At 36.9% G+C, this 19,138-nt stretch overlaps 1 protein-coding gene across 4 annotated transcripts in view; it reads left to right on the top strand.

The window, feature by feature from the left end:
- The window catches only part of RSF1 (remodeling and spacing factor 1), a 215,829-nt gene that overhangs the window by 48,665 nt on the left and 148,026 nt on the right, over positions 1-19,138 (top strand). For 3 of the 4 annotated variants that reach the window (XM_037840801.1, XM_037840800.1, XM_037840802.1), the window contains one exon: positions 10,764-10,855. In XM_037840801.1, the coding sequence (XP_037696729.1) occupies positions 10,764-10,855 (92 nt within the window). Of the gene's footprint in view, positions 1-8,084; positions 8,346-10,763; positions 10,856-19,138 lie in introns of those variants that run through there. The other variant, XM_037840803.1, reaches the window with a different exon arrangement.

The raw sequence follows: 19,138 nt of genomic DNA, 5'->3' as shown, positions 1-19,138 counted from the left end.
TCTTGCAATAGTCTAATCCTTCAGTTCAGTCCTGCCACAGTTTGTCTCTGCCACTGACCCACAAGTCTTTGGTATTGGCGTATGGCTCCTGAGACTTGCAAGTGGGCCCCTCTTCCAGGCTGTGCACCCGGGTCCTCTGTTGAGGGATGACTGTGCTATGTCACAGGTGAGTGCCGTCCCCCCAGGGCAGTTCTGGGCTGCTGGGCTGTGTTGGGAGGCTCCCAGTCTGCTCAAATGATGGCTGAATGGGGCTCTGTTAATTCACACTGCTCCCCCTTCCCAGCTCTGGGACATTCAGCTGAGGTTGCAGGGAAGGCTAATGTCCACGCCCAGTTTTGTGGTGTGTGCCTGTTATTTGAAGCACTTCCGTCACACTGGGTTGTCTGGGGCAGCTCTGGGCTATGGGGCTGGCGATGGGCAGGAGTGTTTCCTGTCCACCAGGATGGTGGCTGTGAGCGGACACTCCCCTTTTCTTGGGAAGTTGTGTTGTTTAGTGAATTTTCTCAGCCACTGGATTATTGCCTTTTGTCTCAGAGCTCTCTTAGTTCTGCTCTTGACTTGACGTGCCCAAATTTCAATTCTTTGAAGCTTTCTGTATTGAGCTTCTTAGAGTAATTGTTTTAGAAAAAGCAAAAAAGGATTTAAAAAAAAAAAAAAAAAAAAAACGGCCCTCCTCAGAGATCTAATGGGTTATTGAAATGCTAATAGACAAAGCAACCAGGGCCATTAAGGAAAGGTGCCCTGGGCAGAGAGATCAGCCTTGCTTCGGGATTTGCATATGCGCCTCAAGGCCTGATCTCCGCCCTTCCCCTTTCTGTGTTCACCAGAACTCCAAAAATCCTCTGCTTTTACTTTGGAGCTTCTCGTGTTGTTTTCCTTCTATGCCCGTCTCCTCTCTGCTGGGCTGGCTGCTCTCAGAGTCTCTGGTGTCTGGCCTCAGTCTATCTATGGTTGGAGTTTGAATCAGTAGAATGAGTTTCCGATGAGAGCAGCCACTGCAATTCTCCCTTCTCCTTCCTGGAGCTGACAGCCCCTCCTCCCCCGGGACTGAGCCTGGCAGGGAGGGGCGCGGGTCCCCTGGCCGCAAAAACTTACAGATTTCGCTGATCTCAGCAGTTCCACGTTTTCATGAGTGTTGTATGAAGTATGCCCAAAGACAGATTGCTCTGTGGTGTCCAGTCCACGCAGTTCCTGGCTTTTTACCTACTTTCCTGGAGGAGTAACTAAAACATACAGCTCACCAGTCTGCCATCTTGCCGCACCATTTATTTTAAAGACTGTTCTTTCCTCATCAGATGGTCTTGGCACCCTTGTTGAGAATAGAACGAAGATCAATGAATTAAAATGTATTTCTGGATTCTAAATTTTATTCCATTGATCTTTTTTCTGTCACTATGCCAGTACTACCCTGTCTTGATTACTGTTGCTTTGTAGTAAGTTTTGAAATCGATAAGTATGATTTCTCCAAATTTTTTCTTTTTCAAGATTGTTTTGTCTATCCTGGGTCCCTTGCCATTCCATATGAATTGTAGAATCAGCTTGTCAGTTTCTACAAAAAAGTCAGCTAGGATTCTGATAGGATTGCATTGCGTCTGTATATCAGCTTGAGGAGTATTGCTATCTTAATGTTATGTCTCCTAGTGCTAGGGTCTGGGGTATTTTTCCATTTATTTAGATCATTAATGTTTTATAGATTTTAGATTGTAGTTTTTGCACTTCTTTTGTTATATTTATTCCTAAATATTCTATTCTTTTGGATCCTATTGTGACTGGAATTTTTTCAATGTCATTTTCAGATTAGTCATTGTAAATGTAAAGAAATATAATTGATTATTGTGTATTGATCATGTATCCTGCAACCTTGCTGAACTCATTTATTAGTTCTAATGGGTTTTTAGTGGGCTCCTTAGGACTGTGAATAGAAATATGTTTGCTTCTTCCTTTCCTTCCCTTCTTCCTTCCTTCCTCCCTTTCTCCCTCCCTCGCTCCCTCCCTTTTGCCCTAGCTAGAACCTTCATTATATGATTGTCTAGTGTTGACAAGAGTGATGTCAGTGGACATCCCTGACTTGTTTTTGATCTAGGGGGAGACATCTAGTCTTTGACCATTAAATATGATATTAGCTGTGGGTTGTTGTTGTGTTTTTTTAATGCAATTTTATTGAGATATATTCACATACCATACAATTATCCGAAGAGTACAATCAGTTGTTAGCAGTATCATCATATAATTGTACATTCATCACCACTATCAATTTTTGAACATTTTCATTACTCCAAAAACTAAAAATAAGAATAAAAATTAAAATAAAAGTAAAAAAGAACACCCAAAATATTTCATACCCCTCCTACCCCCAGCCCCCTATTATTCATTTACTTTTTGGACCTGTTTTTCTACTCATCTGTCCATATACTGGATTTCACAAGCACACAGTCACACGGTGCAGGCTACATAGTTACACTATTGTTTTCAAGAATCAAGGATACTGGGTTGCAGTACAACAGTTTCAGGTATTTCCTTCTAACTAATCTAATACACTAAGAACTGAAAATGGATATCTATATAAAACATAAGAATAACCTCCATAATGACCTCTCAATTCCATTTGAAATCTCTCAGCCACTGAAACTTAATTTCGTTTCTCTTCCCCCTTTTGTTTAAGAAGGCTTTCCCAATCCCATGATGCCAGGTCCAGGCTCATCCCTGGGAGTCATGTTATACGTTGCCAGGGAGATTTACATCCCTGGGAGTCAGGTACCACATAGGGGGAAGAGCAGTGAGTTTACCTGCAGAGTTGGCTTAGAGAGAGAGGAGCTGTGAGTTTTTTATAGAGGCCTGTTATCAGGTTTGAGAAGTTCCCTTCTTTTCTTGAGTGTTTTTATAGAAAGAGTGTTGGAGTTTGTCAGTTTCTTTTTGTGTCTATTGATATGATCATGTGATTTTTGTTTTTTCTACTATTGATATGATATAATATATTAATTGGTTTTCATTTGTTAAACCCACCTTGCATCCTTGGTTAAATCCCACTCGGTCATTGTTTTGGTTTCCTTGGCTGCTCAAGCAAATACCATGCAATGGATTGCCTTAACAATGGGAATTGATTAACTCAGAGTTTTGAGACTAGAAGCAAGTCCAAATCAAGTTGATGCTTTGTTCCAGAAGACTGGCCTTCTGGGGCTGGCTGCAGGTTTTCCTTGGTCCTTGACTCCTCTGTCACATGATGGCGTCTCCTGGTCTCTACCTTCTCTTCTGGGTTTCGTTGATTTCAGCTTCTTTCTTTCTGTGGCTTTCTCACTCTGTGCAGAATTTCATTCCTCTTATATCATACTCCAGTCATAGGATTGAGACCTATCCTCACTGAGGTCAGTCACACCTTAACTGAAATAGCCTCATCAAAAGCTCCTACTTACAGTGGGTTCACAACCTCAAGAATGGATGAAATTGAAGAACATTGTTTTTCAGGGGTGCATACAGCTTCGCTACACCACAATAATGGTTTAATAATCATTTTTATATGTTGCTGGATTGGTTTGCTAAGGATTTTTTTGTTCATATTCATAAGTCTATAGTCTTCCTGTGATGTCTTTGGCTTTGGTATTAGGGTAATGCTGACCTGATAAGACGAATTGGGAAATGTTCCCTTCTCTTTTATATTTTGTAAAAGTTTTTGAAGAAATGGTATTAATTCACCTCACAAGCCAGGTCTGGGTCTATTGGGTCCCAGTATTCTCAACAATCCAGGCCCAAGGTAAAATGTCTGTTGTGAGTCTGAGGGTTTCAGAAGAAGGGGCTCCCACTTTTCAACCACACTTGCCCAAGAGTTAGCCTCAGCATCTGGCAGATGGGGTAGATTGAGAAATGTTGGAGTCCTATTCCTCCTGGGAAGAAAGCCCTCTGGTTGGGAGCCCTGTGATCTTGGCCATAGCAGTCTGGAGTGCTGACTGCCTTGCTGAGCTGGTAGGGCAGGGTAGGCATTAGTCTTCCATTCAGAAGCACAGGTTCTCACCTTTCTTACTCAGTTTTTGTAGACTTTCTTGAATAAATGTTTTCTCCCTTTGCTGTTTACTCTTAGGACCATTTCCAGAGGTTTTGGGTAGTTTTTCTGTACTTTTCACCAGTTTCACTGGGGAATGGGTTAGCAGAGTCAGCAATATAATGTTAAATGTAATTCAAAAACCTAAATTTGAGCAGACTACTTTTGTTTGCCTGCCTGCATAACAGCTATTCTTGGATTTATTTTTTTCAATAATGTGATGAGCTGAGCTTAGTCACTTACATTATACTTACCCGGCATCTCTGTACTGTACCTTTACAGATAGTGGTTTAAGTTACAGTTGAGCCCTTTCTCTGCTTTTAAGAAAACTTCAGGATGACTGATTAAATGAACTCTTTAAAGGTAAGGAATATGAATACATGGCAGTGATTGTAAGGATCAAGTGGCCTGTGGGACCAGTTTCGTTACTGCTCAAACTGTGCTATCCCAAGAGTTTCTAAAAACTGGGCAGTAAGCCAGAGCTTATTGTAAAATGTCTTTCAATCACTGCATCTGAAATCAGTATACTTTTATTAATGTCCTAGATAAAAGCAACTGTTTTTGTGACTATAGGTTTATATCTGCTTGTAAGCCTAGAGGAAATTTAAGTAAAAGAATTTATTGAGGAATGGGAAGAATTATGTCCTTAGTCATTATGAGCTACTGCAAATTTCTATTATTCACAGAGCAGAACTGTAAGTAACAGACTAGAATTGCAGAAAACGCATACTTAAGACGTGGTCCTGGAAAGATGCTGAGAAAAATGTCAGAATATAGAACGCCTTTGGGTGATTAATTCAGTAGTGCATTCTGGAACTCTGCTGCTTTTCTGCTGCTTCATACCTACATCATATTGACAAGTCCTTCATGAATTCACACAGCTCCTGACCTTTTCTTCTGTTTCAGAATCTTTCACCTTCTGAGGCATTTTGAAGAATGGGTCTGTTAAAGGTTATGTATCAAATCTATCATGTGAAAAGGTAGAAAATCTTGGTTCAGTTGGAACAAAAGCTGCATTTTACAGAATGACATAAAAATTATTAATAAATCTTTAGAAGAAAATTGTAATTATTTAATGCTCTAGAAATGAGACTATTTAGAGTATGTTTCAGGTGATAAATGACTGAATTTAGAGATAAAAGTGCATGTTTTGGAAAATCATCATGTTGTTTTTTAAAAATATGATCAGCTTTTGATTGGTCTCTGGAACATTGGGTATCTATGTTATACCTGAAACTCAGAGCTAGAGCTCAGCAGATATGAATATCAGTATTAATGCATACAGCAACTGTTAAAAAAAAAAAAAAAAGCTGAAATAGATCCCAGACTTCAATTAGAGATATGATTAAGCTGATCTGGTTAAGACTAGAATAAATAGGGCCAAAGGATAAAGGTTGAAACTGACTGTGTTCAAACTTAAACTTCCATGTGAGACCAAGGGAAGAGATGTTTGTTTGGTGTAGGATCTATATTTTCTAAACAATATAACTTCTACAGTCAGTTTGTTCAAACACTACAATTACATGGAACTTTGAATAGGAAGTGAGCTATGGTAGGTCTATAGATTAGAATGAAATAGCAACACATCCTAAAGTAATTTCAGGGTCCCCCTGAAGAGATGGGGGAGAATGCAGAGGTGTTGGACTTCCTCACCTGGATTGTTGCTGATGTTCTCACAAACATTGGGGGCTGACAGCTTGATGTACTGAGCCCTCTGTCTTGGGGCTGGCCCCCATGAAGCTTGTTGCTGCAAGGAGAGGCTAACTCTGCTTATAATTGTGCCTGAGTCTCTCCCCCGAGTGCCTCTTTGTTGCTCAGATGTGGCCCTCTCTCTCTCTAACTAAGCCACCCTGGCAGGTGATCTCGCTGCCCTCCCCCCTGCATGGGACCTGACTCCCAGGGGTGTAAATCTCCCTGGAAACGCAGGATATGACTCCCAGGGATGAATCCTGGGATTGAGAACATCTTCTTGACTAAAAGGGGGATGCGAAATGAAACGAAATAAAGCTTCTATGGCTGAGAGATTTCAAATGGAGTTGAGAGGTCACTCTGGTGGACGTTCTTACGCACTATATAGATAACACATTTTAGGTTTTAATATATTGGAATAGCTAGAAGTAAATACCTGAAACTACCAAACTCCAACCCAGTAACCTTGACTCTTGGAGATGATTGTATAACAATGTAGCTTACAAGGGGTGACAGTGTGATTGTGAAAACCCTGTGTATCACACTCCTTTTATCCAGTGTATGGATGGATGGGTAGAAAAATGGGGACAAAACCTAAATGAAAAATAGGGTGGGATGGGGGTGGTGATTTGGGTGTTCTTTTTTTATTTTTATTTTCTATTCTGATTCTCATTCTTTCTGGTGTAAGGAAAATGTTCAAAAATATATTGGGGTGATGAATGCACAGCTATATGATGGTACTGTGAACAGTTGCTTGTACACCATGGATGATTGTATGGTATGTGAATATATCTCAATAAAACTAAATTTTTAAAAAATATGATCAGCTTTTAAAGCTCACTGACCAAAACCATAGCCACTTGCCATATATGGATATTTAAAATTAAATTAATTTAAAAAAATTGGAAGTCCAATTCCTTATTTTTGTTAGCTACATATCGAGTACTCGGTAGGCATAGTGGCTAGTGGCTACTGTATTGGACAATACAGATACAGAGCATTTCCATTATCATAGAAAGTCCTGTTGAATAAACAGCACTGCTTTACTGACTACGGAGTAGAGAAAATTAATTTTTTTAATTTAATGTTAATGTTGATTTATATTTCTGTTGAAGTTTTTGCCTGTTTGTCATCCATCAGTTGACAAGGTAGTATGAACTGGTAGTATCCTTAAAGTTTATCAGCTTGTAATTCTATTTGTAACAAAATAAATAAATAGATAAATTCAGTTAGCTAATCATTCATTATAAATTTTAATTTTAAACATGGTAGCTATACACTATTTAATATAGTCACTAGCCATATGGCTCTTGAGTGCTTGAAATGTGGTTAGTATGAATTGAGATGTGTTATAGGTATAAAATGCACAGTGTGCTTTGAGTACTTATTGTAAAAGGCTGTAAAATATCTCAAATTTTTATATTATTACATGTTGGTAGATAACTGCATATATTAAGTTAAGTAAAAATATATCTTTAAAATTAATGTTCACCTCTTTGTAAATGTGACTACTAGAAAATTTGAAATCATGTGGCTCACCTTATATTTCTGTTGGATAATGCTGTGCTAGACCCATTGCTTTAATAAGCAAATCAAGTAATAAGTAGCCTTTATTTCTACATGCCTTAACTAATAGTTACTAGATTTGCAAAGTTGGATAAACACATTTATTGCATATATTTATTTTGTCCTTTTTTAGGTTTTTAAAAAATAATATCAGTAGTTTCAAAATATTTAGTATGCAAGACATGCAGTAAAGGAGATATGCATAAAACAGTGCTGTTAAGCATTTGGTCAGTTGCTACACTAGTGAGACAGAGGCTATGAATACTATGGGCATTTTAAGGACAAAGGAGTTGTGTCCTGGAATCATTGGGAAGCTGTCAGAGAGGTTTTTGGGATTTGCATTGACCAGACATTGAAAGATAATGTGATTTCAGGTAGGCAGAAAACAGTAAGCTGGAGGACTTGAATAAAGCCCAGGTAGGTATTGGACTGGCTATGATTAGTGGACAGTGGACAAGCAAGAATGATATGAATCAAGATATTCTGTGTAGGAGTGAGTGAGAAGGGTTGGAATGTTTATTGGGACTCTAAGGATAGGATAGGAAATTTGGATGAGTTTATGTAGGTGTTTAGGAACATCAAAGATATTTATGAATGGGGAAGTGCCATGAAAGCAATCTTTTTGGAAGATTGATTTGGTTGCTGAGACTACCCATAGATGCTTTTTTTTTTTTTTGAACTGGGGAGATACAGTGATACCCTAGGGAAACTGGGAGAAATAGGGAGCAGATATGAGATATAGGAAGGCAGAATCATTAAGATATTGAATTTGGGGTAAAGGGAGAAAGAGGAATTGAAAATGACTTTAGTTCTAAAAGAACCACAACAGAAATAAAATTGTTTTAGCTTTATATAATGTTTTGCTGTTTTAAACCTCTACAAAGATAGTCAATGCAGGTTTTTATTACAGATGAGGAAAATGAGATTCGGTGTTTAAAGGACTTGACCAGAATCCTGGTCTTCCTGCATAAGGGAGGAGCTGAGAATTGAGCCAGGTCTTTTTCTTCCTACTGCATTGTCATTGGCATCTACTCAGTTTCCTAAGCCAGTGACTCAGGTGTGTTTTCTTGACTCTTTTTCTATCTTTGCACAATTGATCATTCACTTTTATTAACTTTGTTTCCTAAACATTTCTCAGATGTGCCCACTTCTCACTGCACTACCACCTCTACTTTAGTTCAGGCTACTCCCGTCTTTCTGGATTGATGTTCTACTGATCTTAAATCTAGTCCCTGCCTTGTACCCCGCCTTCTAAAACAAACAAGCAGATAAAAGCAATCCATTTTCCTACAATTCAGTCTGAGATCTTTTTAAAATGCAAAGCACTCTCCTCCTTAAAACTTTTTTTTTTAATTAGAGAAGTTGTAGATTTACAGAACCATCATGCATAAAATACAGAGTTCCATATACCACCATGTTGTGTTAATGTGGTACATTTGTTGCAATTGATGAAAGAACGTTTTATGATTGTACTGTTAACTGTGGTCCATGGTTTACTTTAGGGTAAATAAAGTAAATGAAAATCCAAACTTCTTAACCTGTCCTTATAAAGCCATCCCGTTTCTATGCCTATGGCTCTAGTTCCATCGTCACTTGGTTTTTTTTAGCTCTTTGTATTTGCTGTTGCTTTTCTTCAAGCAATCTCCTTTCTTCCTTCTTTCCACGCCACCCTCAACCCCCACCCACCAATCCAGTGCTCTACCCCACTAAGAAGACTCACTTACATAGGCTCATTTAAGGACAGGGATTCTTTCTTGCTTACTAATAGTAGACTTAATACCGAAATTTGTTGAATGGGAGAATGTTTTTATATCTCAGGGTGGTTTCAAGTTAGGAGAGTAGCTTTAGTGGATAATAAAGAGTCTGACAAAATGACTCAAAAGAATCAGGCAGTCATTTCTCAAACTGTTCTTTAAAGAGCTTATATCCTATAAAGGATTGTATGCTTCACAAAAGAAGGATTCCATTATCAGTGCTGCGTATTATATCCCTATCTTGTACATTCAGAAAACACACAAGACCAATCAATAAAGACTTCAAGAAATCCTGCGGTTTAAAAAAAAATTTTTTTTCTTTAAATCCAGCATTTTTCTAATATGTTTGATTGTGGAACCTTTTTAGATAGCAATTCTGTTGATTTCTCTTAGGTTACTAGTAGTATTTAGTATTTGAGAAATGCGAAAATTGGCAGGTGTGTGTGTGTCTGTGTGTATGTCTGTTCTGTATTTCCCTAATTAAACAACATAATCAGATCATGCCCAAAGAATATTTAGAGAAACTCTGGTTAGAAGAGAGAAAATAAGGGAAGATATAGCAATTTTCAAATGTTTGAAGGGTCCCGTAGAAGAGGGATTACAATTATTGCCTTTGATAGAAAGCAATTAGAAATTACCAGGAGGTGGCAGAGGGGGTGATGGGGAGTTATTGTTGCTTAATGGTTATGGAGTTTCTTTTTGGGGTGTTGAAAAAGTTTTGGTGGTAGATGGTGATGATGGCAGCACAACATTGTAAATGTTATTAGTGCCACTGAATTATACACATAAAATGATTAAAATAACATTTTACATTATCTATATATATTACCACAATTTTTTTTTTTTTAAAGTATTGAAGCTAGAGAATAAGATCAAGAAGCAGGGGGAGGAAGTTGTAGGAAGGCAGATTTTGGCTTAGAGTAAGGGTAACTTTCTAATAATTAGTATTATACAGAAAATGAAGCTAAGTGAATTTTCTGTCCCTGAAGATTATCAAAGATCCAAAGGGATGCTGTAGAGGAGTTGAGCATATCAGATAAGGGATAGATTGGAATAGGTGTTTTCTGAAACACAGTTCGAAAACCATTAGACTCCATTTCTGAGCTGTATGTCAACTTGGAATTTATATTCCTTGATTCCTTTCTAATTCTATGAATCTATGTCTTGGTCTGAAGTCCCAATGAGGAAACCAAATATGTATCATGACAAAAAAGAAGGTTAGAAATTTTAGAACTATAAAACACTTTTACTTGATGGCATTTTGAAAGAAAACTTGAATATCTCTGCTCATTTTTAAGAAAGTGGTTTTCAGTCATTTCTTGATCTAATTTAAGCTTTTCTGATTCAAAAGTCTATAAGAACTAAAATCAATCTTATTTTTTTAAAAAAATTTTATTGCAGTAACATGTAAACTCAAAATTTCCCATTTTAACCACTTCCATGTGTAAAATTCAAGTGTATTGATTACATTCATCACCAATCTCCATTACCCCAACCTTTTCATCACCTCAAAAAGAAATCCTGCACCCTTGAAGTAGTAACTCCCTCTTCCCCCATCATCCCTGGTCCCTAGTAACCTAGAATCTACTGTGTCTCTAAAAATTTGAACAGCATCTAGTTTGAAAATGGAATCAAGATTGGGGAGTTCTTTTTTAATGATTTTAAATGTTTACAAATGTTTTATTTTGCTGCCTGACAGTATTTTTTTTCTTCCCTTTAAGTACCTAAAGAGTTGGTGGAGCTCCATTTAAAGTTGATGAGGAAGATTGGCAAATCTGTTACAGCAGACAGATGGGAAAAATATTTGATCAAGGTAAGTATCTGTAAATAAGTTTCTGTATTACTGAAATAAATAATAAGTTAAAAATAAAAATAAATAATAACTTAATGTTACATTTCACAGTATGTTTAATTTTTAAAATAGTTTGCTAAAAGTTGCAAAATTTGACTTTGAAATCTATGATTACTGTCAGTATATGTATGATTGTCCTCTTTTGCCACTATTAGTCAATAGAATCTTGGGTCAGATATTAGATTTTAGAGGTATTGTCTCTTTTGTGCCTAATACTCTGCTCTGGACTTACATCTTCAATCATTTAATCCTTACAATCCTAATCAAATCAAAGATACAGATAAGGACCAGGGAAGTTGTTATTTTTGCTTAAAATCAACCATTTTGCATAGTCATAGCAAGGATTTGTCCTTTATTTAAAAAGTAAAGTGTCCAAAGCCCTTTAGGTCAGTATAGAAAACTTCCGTTATCAACAAGGACAAACCTGTTGTTACTGAGAACAACCTGTGTATTCTAAATCAGAAGATGATAGCTTTAGGATAGACCCTATTAAAGGCAAGAACATTCAGGATAAGTTGTCTGGATTTGCATCCCAACTTTGAGAACCACGTAATTTTTGGAAGCCTGTTCTCAACTGCCTCCTGAGCTGATAAATGTACCGCCATGCTATCCTTTGGGGGCATTTTCACTTCTGTAACATAATAGAATATTAGTTTATATTTTTAGGTCATTGTAAAGCTATGTAATAATTTTTCTTGTATGCTTATTTCTATGTATATGTTTACACATACATATGTTTTCTTGTCCCTTTTTTGGGGGGGTGGGTGTAGAATGTATTTGTTTATAGAATGCTATGAAAGGAGGAACACTCTGGGAAGAAAGTGTTAAAAATCAGATGTGCTGTTCCAATCACCTTTGATATATAAACACTCCAAACTTAGTGACATAAACCAAACTTGTAAAAACCTCAATATAAAATATAATCCAATATTTTTGCGTGTCTGAAGTATTGGGAAATTGGCTCAAGTGTTTCAAAAATTTGTTGCCAAGGGATTTTCTAAAAGCCTGATTAATATTTAATTAAATCTCTGAAATACATTGAACTGTGAATGATAACTGAGCAAATGTTAACTCAAAATGTTATTTTTCAAATAACAGAGAAGTTACTGTTTTGTCTTTAACAAAAATGTTTGTTAGTGATTAATAATCAAGGTTTTGGAGCTTAAAACATGATGCTGTGATTTCAAGGTTACTGATTTTAACATAACATTTTAAAGGGTGGATCCTTTATAAATAAATCTGTTAAAGGTTTTTAATATCTTTTTCAAAATTATAACAAAACCGTTCAATTTTTTTTATATCCTTGACATCTGAGAGCTGAGGTAGAAATACCTTGTAAACTAATCTTGACTCTGCTACTAAAAATCTTTAAGATCTTGGACAATATGCTTTGCTGTTTTGGGTCTCAGTTTCTTTGTAAGATGTGAGAATTGAGACCAGGTGATTTTATAAGTTTCTTTAGTTCTGTGGTTAAGGAAACTTTGAATCCATTAGCAATCACAATCCCTTCTTCCATCTCCTAGCAAGCATTAATCTATTTTCTCACCTTATGCATTTGCTTATTCAGGATATTATACATAAGTGAAATCACTCAATATATAGCCTTTTGTGAAATTAGCGAAATGTTTTCAAGGTTCGTTCATGTTGTAGCCTGTAGCAGACTTTCATTTCTTTTCATGGAATTATATGGACTTACAACATTTTTATTTCTCCATTCATCATTTGATGATATTTGGGTTGATCCCATCTTTTGGCTATTGCTGCTGTGAACATTTGTGTGCAAGTTTTTGTGTGGACATATGTTTCTGTTTCTCTTGGGTGTATACCCAGGAGTAGAATCGCTGGGTCATAAGGTAACTATGTTTAATCGTTTGAAGGCTTCCTAGACTTTCCCAAAATGACTGTACCATTTTACATTCCCACCAGTATTATATGTGAGGGTTCTCGGATTTCTCCACATCCCTGTCAACACTTGTTATTGTCCGTGTTTTGTTTTGTTTTGTTTAAGCCATCTTGTTGGGTGTTAAATAGTATCCTGAAGTGGTTTTGATTTGTATTTCCCTTGTGACTATTGATTTTGAGCATCTTTTCATGTGTTATTAGCCATTTGTATATCCTTTTTGGAAAAATGTTTATTCAAGTCCTTTCCCATTTTTTAATTGGCTTTTTGCTTTATGTTGTAAGAGCGCTTTTTATAACTAGATACTGGACCCTTCCTGAGCCATAAGCACAGGAGGAAGAGGGGACACAGATTTTTGTAGGACAACTATAAAATATTTGGTTCTCCCTTTGGACAATTATACATCCTTCTGCTGTTGAACTCACACATGACCATGGGACTTGGTTTGGCCAGTGAAATGCAAGATAAAATGATACATTATACCCTTAGGCAGAAGCTTTGAGACCAGTACATACTCTGCATACTCTTTCCCCTTTGCTGCAATGACTGGTACTTTTCTAGGTAAAGGGTGCGTATCTTGGAGTGTAGACAGTGTAGAGCAGAGTGATGACCAAACTGTGATCAATATACACTGCGAACAAGAAATAAACCATTGTTGCTATAAACCAGGGTTCAGCCAACTTTTTCTTAAAGGGCCAGGTTTTTCATAGTCCGTATGTTATAACTATTCAGCTTTACTGTTGCATGAAAGTAACTATAGACGATACGTAAATGAATGGGAATGGCTGTGTTCCCGTGAAACTTTATTTACAAAAACAAGCAGCTGGCCCCTGGGACACAGTCTGCTAACGACTTGAGCAGTGTCGACCCTTGAAATTTGGGAGTCGTTTTTTATTGCAGCATTATCTAGGCTACCCCGATTAGTACCCTTTAATTAAATAGCACCACTACCCCCTCCTGCTTTGTCAAACCACAAATGCAAGCATCATCCCAGACTCCTTTCTCATTTCCCAGACTAAATCCTGCTCTCTCTAAACTCTTCATTGAGCAAATGAAGACAGTTAAGACCCAAAGAGAAGTACATATTCTTGACCAGGTATCCAATTTAGTAAAATAGCCAGAACTGGGATATACCTCTTAACTCTTCTAGTATTTTTCTAGTACTTTTTTAATATAGAGTTTATTGTTCCTCGTCTTGGGAACCTCCTTCTATCTACTATCAAACCGGGAGTCTGCTGACATTCTTAAACTTCTCTTTTGTCCTTCACATCTAGTGCATTTCCAAGTGCTGATTGATTCAGCCTACTTATTATCTCTTGACTCAGTCTACTTCATTATCAGCATTTCTATCCTAACAGAGATCATTGTTTCCCCTCAGATTATAATAAAAACCTCCAGATTGTTTTTTCTGCATCTAGTTCAGTTACTACAATTACAGTGATAAAATGAAAATCGTATGATCTCTCTAATCCTCTGGTTTAAGCCCTTTCATGTGTGGTTCCCTGTTGTCTTCTGAATGGAATGTGTTTCTTAACTTGGAAACAAAGTAATTAATGTGATGATTCCTGCTTTTTTCTCTTGGTTCAATCCTGTTACTCCTACCAACCTCATCAACACATGCCATACTGTACCATACAGAACTATTTTTGGTATCCAGGATGGTCATGCTATATGGCTCCTTCGGTCTTTGTACCTGACTATCTAGAGTTGGTCACTCCCTTGAGTCTTCTACCACTCTCTTAATATATCTTGTTTTATTTCCTTCATATTATTTATCTCTCTCTTAAGTCATCTTGTTTGCTTTTTAAATCTGTCTCTTCCACAAGAATCACATACCTATTGTATGTGGTGTGTGTGTGTTTGTATTTCTCACACTCGCCTTGCACCAAGCCACTTACTATGTCCTGATCTGGGCTACGTATCTCTTCTCTATGTTCCTATAGCATTTTGTAGTTGTTCTCTACAAATATTTTCTCTGAGCATACAGTACCTAGCTAGAATATGTAAAATACTATATATAGTTTTGTAATAGATAATTCTTATACCCCCTCCTCCCCAAACACACACACACACACACAAACACTAAAATTCAAGTTCTCTGAGGTTAGGAAGGTATATATAGTTTTCAACATTTTCCCCACTAATACTCTGCCTTGGCTCATGGTAGGTACTCAAATGTGTTAAATACTTATTTTTATAAGAGCAATTTTTAGTGCCTGATAGTATACTTAGGTTCTTCTAAGAGTAATTTCATAAATATTTTTGATGCCAGAAAAGTTTTTTTAAATGCAATTTTATCGAAATATATTCGCTTATCATATAGTCATCCAAAGTATACAATAAATGTTCACAATATCATAATATAGTTTTGCATTGATCACCACAATAACTTTTTGAACATTTTCATTACTCCAAACAGTAAAAATAAGAATAAAAATAAAAGTAAAAAAGAACACCTGAAACATCCCATACCCCTCCTCTCCCCCTGTTATTCATTTACTTTCTGTCCCCATTTTTCTACTCATTTGTTCATACAAATGAGGGAGTGTGAGCCATAAGGTTTTCACAATCACACAGTCACACTATATAAGTTATATAGTTAAAGAATCGTCTTGAAGAATCAAGGCTACTGGGTTACAGTTCAATGGTTTTAGTTCTCAGTGTATTACCTATTCTAATACACTGAGAACTAAAAGGGGATATCTATGTAATGCATAACTGTCCTCCAGTTCCTGAATCTTTTCTTCTGCCTCTTCAAATCTGCTATTGTATGTCTCCATTGTGTTTTTCATCTCTTCTATTGTGTCTTTCATTCCCATAAGTTCTGCCATTTCTTTTCTCAAGCTTATGTATTCTTCTTTGTGGCCACCTAGTGTCTTCCTTATATCCTTCATCTCTTTTGCCACATTTTCCTTTGGCTCTTTGATTTGATTTAGAAGATTTGTTTGAACACCTTTAGTTGTTTCAACTCCTGAATCTCATTTGAAGTATGAGTTTGTTCCTTTGACTGGGCCATATCTCCGTTTTTCCTAATGTGACCCGTAATTTTTTTGTTATCTAGGCATCTGGGTTCCTTGATTACCCAATCAGATTTTTCCAGACCAGAGAAGCTCAGGTCTCAGGAGGAGGTTGTAACCAGTATCAAGTTTCCCTGAGGGTGAGACTTGGGAAGTTGTCAGACTTTCTCTGAGGCATCTAGACTCTGTGCTTTTCCTATCCTGTCCAGCAGGTGGCACTTGTCAGCCCACAGCTCCCCACCGGCATAAAGAGGTGTGGTGTATTTAACTCTCAGTGGACCCTGTCCCAGCCAAGGACCAAGGGTGTCAGAAGCCAAGCTTAGGCCTTTTTTTTTTTTTAAACCTCATGCCCTGGGGTCTGAGTTTTCTGAAGGAGAGCCACCACTTGAGCTGGGCCCCATGCCCCCCCTTTCCTTAGGGAAGATAAACCCTTTAAGAAATTGCCTCCTACACTTGAGTTTTTCCTATGACTCTCTGACTGTTTTAACTCCACCCTTGTCTGGGTCAGTGCTGACAGTGAAACTTCCTGAGGCTTTCTCTAATGAGCTACTTAGAATGAGAGAGAAAAAAAAGGAAAAAAGCAAGATGTCCCCTTTTCAGAGCCAGTCCCCAGCCCTCCAGTTCACCAGGCAAGAACCGTGTTGGTACCTGGTTCTGTATGCCCCTTTTCTTGGGACACACCCTTTTCCAGTATTCTGAGCTCAGAGGATTCCAAAAACCTCTATTTTTATTCATTTTTTATTATTATTTTTTTCCCCATCAGCCCTGCCTCCTTTCTGCCAGGGTAAACCTCCAGGTTCCTTTCCTGCTTACTCCAAGTGTATCTGTTCTCATAGCATGTAATCCAAATTTGTTACTTAAAACCACACTTGGAGCTTGGTTGAGCTACATTCCATTGTTCCCAGCAGGGACTGCTGCTTTTTCCCACAGCAAAGTTTTACAACTCAGCCTGCTGTGCCTTTGGTGGACGGGTGCCAGCTCCATAGTTTGGGGAGCTTTGCTTAACAGTTCTGTGCTGCTATCTCAGCCGTTCCACCCATTCCTGACTGGTGTAGGATGTTGTCTAGTCACGGATGTCCCCCCATCAATTGTTCCAGACTATTTTCTCGTTGTTCTTGACTATTTACTAGTTGCTCTAAGGGACTAACTAAATTGCACACCTCCCTGCGCCGCCATCTTTCCCTACCTCCTGTATAGTCTTTTAATTTGTAAAGCACTTTTGTACATTTTGCCTAAAAGTAATTCTGTTTTATTTCTCAACTTTCTATGTTCTCCATCTAAGCAATTAGTTTTTATAGACCATCTGACAAACATCTGTATTTTACTGTTCACTGAATATATTCGTTTGGCGTCTAGTTAACCATTTATATATTTGTCAGTCTGGATTTTTATCATAGTTCAATGATTTGGCTTTTAAAGATTGGTTTTAATGTATAGGTAATGTTTTTTGATAACTGAACAAGTATGTGGATGTTTTTAACTTTAGTTTGCATTGAGAATTATGTGTTCAGTGTAGATTGTGTTTGCTTTAAATCTGATTTGAAAACTCAAATTAGTAAAACAATAATTAGCTTGTGGTTATTTGCCATATTAGAAATTTCTCTAACAACATAGTCATTTTAAACTTGTTTTTCACAAAGCTCAATGATTTCCCCAGAAATGCTTTGGGACCCATGAAAACTTTTGTTAGAAGAAACTTGATTCTGCTGATTAGCAAAAAGGGAAGAGAGGGTGTTGAAATTTTTACTCTCATAAGTTATATAGTTCATTCAGCATAAGAATTTATTAAAATTGTGTTTGCAGGCAACTTTTCAAAAAGTAGGTCATTCATTTTATGAAATGGAGATTCATCCTTTTAAACTATTTTTCCTGGGACTGTAGATCTCTCTTAATTTCTTAGTAACGTTTCGATTCATAAGAATCTTAAGTGATGGAGGCATATCAGGTATTTTCATTGGCATGAGTATTTGTTGAAGCCATTAACACTTTGATTATATAATAGGTTAGCTCTGTAAATGACTGTGGAATTTGTAGTGATTTCTAGGCTAAAGCTGAGAAATGTTGAATTATTTGATCCTGAGGAAATTATTTTTGAGGAAAAAAGGGCAGAACTAAATTTTTTTTTAATTTTTTAATGCACTTTTTATTCTGAACTTGAGCATATATACATAACAGTGATACCTTTCAACGTACAATTTAAAAGTAGTTCTATAAGGTTTCCATTTTCATAAACCTTTGTTAAATCTTATCTTGTTGGTTGTTATCCCTTCATCTCATTTAATCTCTTTCTCCATCTTCAGGGTTAGCTCCAAAATAAAAATGTTGAAAGGAGAAATCGCATTAATTTTTCTTTTACTAACCTAATTCGTGGAATAACTTACATTGTTACATAATATGAAATTGCACTCCATCATGGTGTGGTAATAATATCTGCTCTCATCCTATTAAAAAGTGATTAAAACTTATAGAATATCCATTTGGAAACTTTTTTGAGCAACATTTTGTTTAAAAAGTGGTAATACTGAACCAAACATATGACTTCATTATATGTCAAGCCTCTGAAGAATTGCCTATATAGGCTGTTTTCACTTTTTTCACCTTTTATTGATTCTGCCCTCCACTGTGCCTCTAAAAGTAATCCTTACTAAAATCACCCCATGTTGTCAAATCCAGTGGGCATTCTTGAATTGTGGCTTGCTAAGCCTTTTATCATTATTCCACAGAGTTGAATCTTTTAAAACTTTTCTCAGCTTTCCTTGGCTTCATTTCCTCCTTCCTCCAGTTCTGCTTTATTAGTTTCTTTTGCTGGTGGTTCTTCTGTCCAACCCCTAAAGCATTTCATGTGTAGCAGATGGAAGCAGAAAAATCTGATTAAAAATTGAAAGGTACCTTAAAATAATTCATTAAAACCTAGCATCCAACAATAAATGTGGCTGGGTCAGGAACCGCCATTGCTAAAGCTAGCAGATTTTCATCCATCTATTTTTTTTTTTTTATCATCATTTTATTGAGATATATTCACATACCACGCAGTCATACAAAACAAATTGTACTTTCGATTGTTTACAGTACCATTACATAGTTGTACATTCATCACCTAAATCAATCCCTGACACCTTCATTAGCACACACACAAAAATAACAAGAATAATAATTAGAGTGAAAAAGAGCAATTGAAGTAAAAAAGAACACTGGGTACCTTTGTCTGTTTGTTTCCTTCCCCTACTTTTCTACACATCCATCCATAAACTAGACAAAGTGGAGTTTGGTCCTTATGGCATTCCCAATCCCATTGTCACCCCTCATAGGCTACATTTTTATACAACT

This window comes from Choloepus didactylus, chromosome 6 (assembly GCF_015220235.1).
Source record: "Choloepus didactylus isolate mChoDid1 chromosome 6, mChoDid1.pri, whole genome shotgun sequence".
In the NCBI taxonomy this organism is placed as follows: Eukaryota; Metazoa; Chordata; class Mammalia; order Pilosa; family Megalonychidae; genus Choloepus; species Choloepus didactylus.
Note: the sequence above shows the minus strand (reverse complement) of the source record. Positions and strands in the feature narration are given on the sequence as shown.